Here is a 2793-nt window from a genome sequence, read left to right as displayed (position 1 = left end):
CAACAACATAACCTGGTCACCCATTTCATACCCTCACCACTCTGTGTGACTTGATTCATTTAACTCCTTTTTGGTATCCTGGGTCACAGAGGACCTGTTTATTTTACTACCTTGCTAACTATCCCCCTGTCTAGGTTGTTTAAGTCAATGCGAAAGAGCAAGGGTCCCGGCACAAATCTTTACTGAGTACAGAGCCCCCAGCTGAAAGGCAATGCCCTGACAAGCACTCCCAGCTCTCCGCTATGTACCCACATGCTTGCACGCCTGTGCCTTGGCTGTAAAGTAACATACATGGAAGATATAACGTTCAATTTCATTTGCAATGCTATTATGTGTGTTCTTATATTCTGTAAGTTAATATATGAAACATAGACATATCTTACATTGTAAATGGTGTGATGCCTTCCTTCATTCTATTTTGACTAGTGTTGCCATGCCACTAAAACATAAACCCCAGAGATATGAGGACAGGACGACTACAAGAGTTACCAGGGTGACAACAGCCGAATAGCACTCAAGACCACAAAGAGGCTGGACTTGATGTTTACAGCCGTCCCGTGAAAACACAACCAATGGAACCATAAAAGACCAAGCTAGGTGTGTCTCTGGCAACAGCGATCCTGCTTAATGATACTTTCAATGTGGGCTTCTTGAACAAAACTACACAAGGTACATATTTAATATGAAATAAAGAAGTTGTGCAAGGTCCAATAATAGTTAATCATGCTTAACTAAAAACTCGAGCATTTCTTTAGTTAAACAGTCAAGAAAATTAACATTTAGCTTACCAAGGTGGGTAGATAACAGACTGCTTTGCTTTCTTTAAGATCTCGTGTGTCTCCTGGTCTAATTACAAAGCAGGCTGTGTGTGGATACGATCCTCACCCCTAACATTACCCCAGGTGTATACGCTTTCCATTAAGAGAATGCCTTGTAACTGTACAATAAACACAACCCTGAACCACGTTTGATTGCTGGTTAAACCTGCAGTGGCCCACATGCTGGGTGTTACTCTTGGGTTAACGTTTATTACATTCTATCACAGTTTAGCATGTGCACTCTGCTTCATCAAAAACCACATGTTGTTGATTTACCAGTTTGTTTACATGACGTGCAATGAGTCTGCCGGTAGGCACACAAGCTTCCCGAAGCTCTTCTGGCCACTGTGTCGCTGTGGGAACTAAACACCAGCAGCCATCCTCCTGGCAGTATTTGTAGCAGCAGGGGCATGCATGGAAATTGTAGGCACTATTTTAGCTCAGGGAAGCACAATGGAAAAGGAGCTCTCGTTTCTGCAGGGAATGAATGCTTCCTCTCACCACTAGATGGAGACATAGGTCAATAAATACAGTATGGTATCTTCGGCATTTCTGGGTGCTATGATACAAAGTGAATATTAGTATACTAGCCAAATGCAGGGACACACAAGATCACAGTGCTTGTAATATTAGATATAGTAACTATTTAGCAAAGAAATTAATGGACTTAAGGTACACAATCTAAGTCATAACACTTCAAGCTAGATCCCAGCATTACCCATTTTCACAGTACCTTATAAAAGAGTCAGAACTTCCTGTTAATCTCACAGTGAGTTCAGCACGGCAGTCTCAGCCTCTTCTCCTCTCTGTTAAGATCACATTTGTCTCTTTTTCTAATTATCTGAACAAAGACATTACCAGAGTCTGCTCCAGCTGTCTCATCGCTACAGAACAACAGGATGCATTTTATATTGCTCGCCTTTTCAACTTTTATACCATGTAAGTCATAGATATGGAAATGTTATCATTGCTGTCTCTTTTGCATTCTGTTTTGGGCTTTTTCTCCCCTCTGTTTTGTCACACTCACTTTTTATTCCCTTCGGTTTTGTAAGTTTGTTTCTTCGTTTGTGTTCCAGGTGTGAGACCGCAAACTATTCTCCAGTCCCCTCCTTCTATAGTCCAGTTTGCTGGGACCGAAGCCAGACTGGCTTGCACTGTTAAGGGTGCTAGTGACCCGTACATGTACTGGTACAGACAGGACTCCAGGGGAGGGATAGAGATGCTGTTCCTCTCCAGAGCAGCTGGAATGGTGGATGAGTCTCCAATCAAAGATTTCACAGCTCAGAGAACAGCCAGCGAGAGCTTCAGTCTGCAAACAGAGAGGCTGTCTCTGAACCACACGGCTGTGTATTACTGTGCATGGAGTAGTCACAGTGATTGAGACAGATAGGGACCCCCAACAAAAACCTCAGATCAGCTCAGCTGGGGCTCGAAGAGACTGCCTTGTAACTGTAGAATAAACACAAAACAGAACCACACCTTATTGTTAGTTAAACCTGCAGCATGTTCAGTTTTACACTTAGGCTGGGACCAAATCAAAACTGTGACAACCTGCTAATCACACTTAACAAAACTGTATTTAATAGCATTTTATTTATTTTTTAAGTATCTTATTTCTTCTACTCATGAAAACAGAACGCTATTAAATACAGTTTTGTTAAGTGCAATTAGCGGATTGTCAAGTTTTGATTTGTAGAGGCACTGCTGTGCGGAGTCATGCCATTGAGAGCTTGCTGTGTGAATCCTGGAAGCACCAAGTTTCTGTACTTGGCTTGGGGCGCAGAGGAAGAAAGGTAACATCTGCTGCCTAGTTTGTTGGGTTAGAAAAAGGCAATTGACCTGACAGCAGGAACGAAGGTCAACCATTGATCATAGAACCGAAGAACACAACAACATTTACAAACGAGAGGAGACCTTTCTGAGCATCTATGCTTGTCTGGTTCCTATTAGGGGATAGATCTCTGTCAAGTGATTC

At 42.4% G+C, this 2793-nt stretch overlaps 1 gene segment (V, D, J or C); it reads left to right on the top strand.

Moving 5' to 3' along the window:
• Positions 1 to 1602: 1602 nt before the first annotated feature.
• Positions 1603 to 2245, top strand: LOC121305601. The segment is given in 2 exon segments: positions 1603 to 1757; positions 1895 to 2245. Coding segments are annotated over 2 exon segments (345 nt in total).
• Positions 2246 to 2793: the final 548 nt, after the last annotated feature.

Source organism: Polyodon spathula, chromosome 44 (genome assembly GCF_017654505.1).
Source record: "Polyodon spathula isolate WHYD16114869_AA chromosome 44, ASM1765450v1, whole genome shotgun sequence".
Taxonomy (NCBI): Eukaryota; Metazoa; Chordata; class Actinopteri; order Acipenseriformes; family Polyodontidae; genus Polyodon; species Polyodon spathula.
This window is presented reverse-complemented; position numbering and strand designations above follow the sequence as displayed.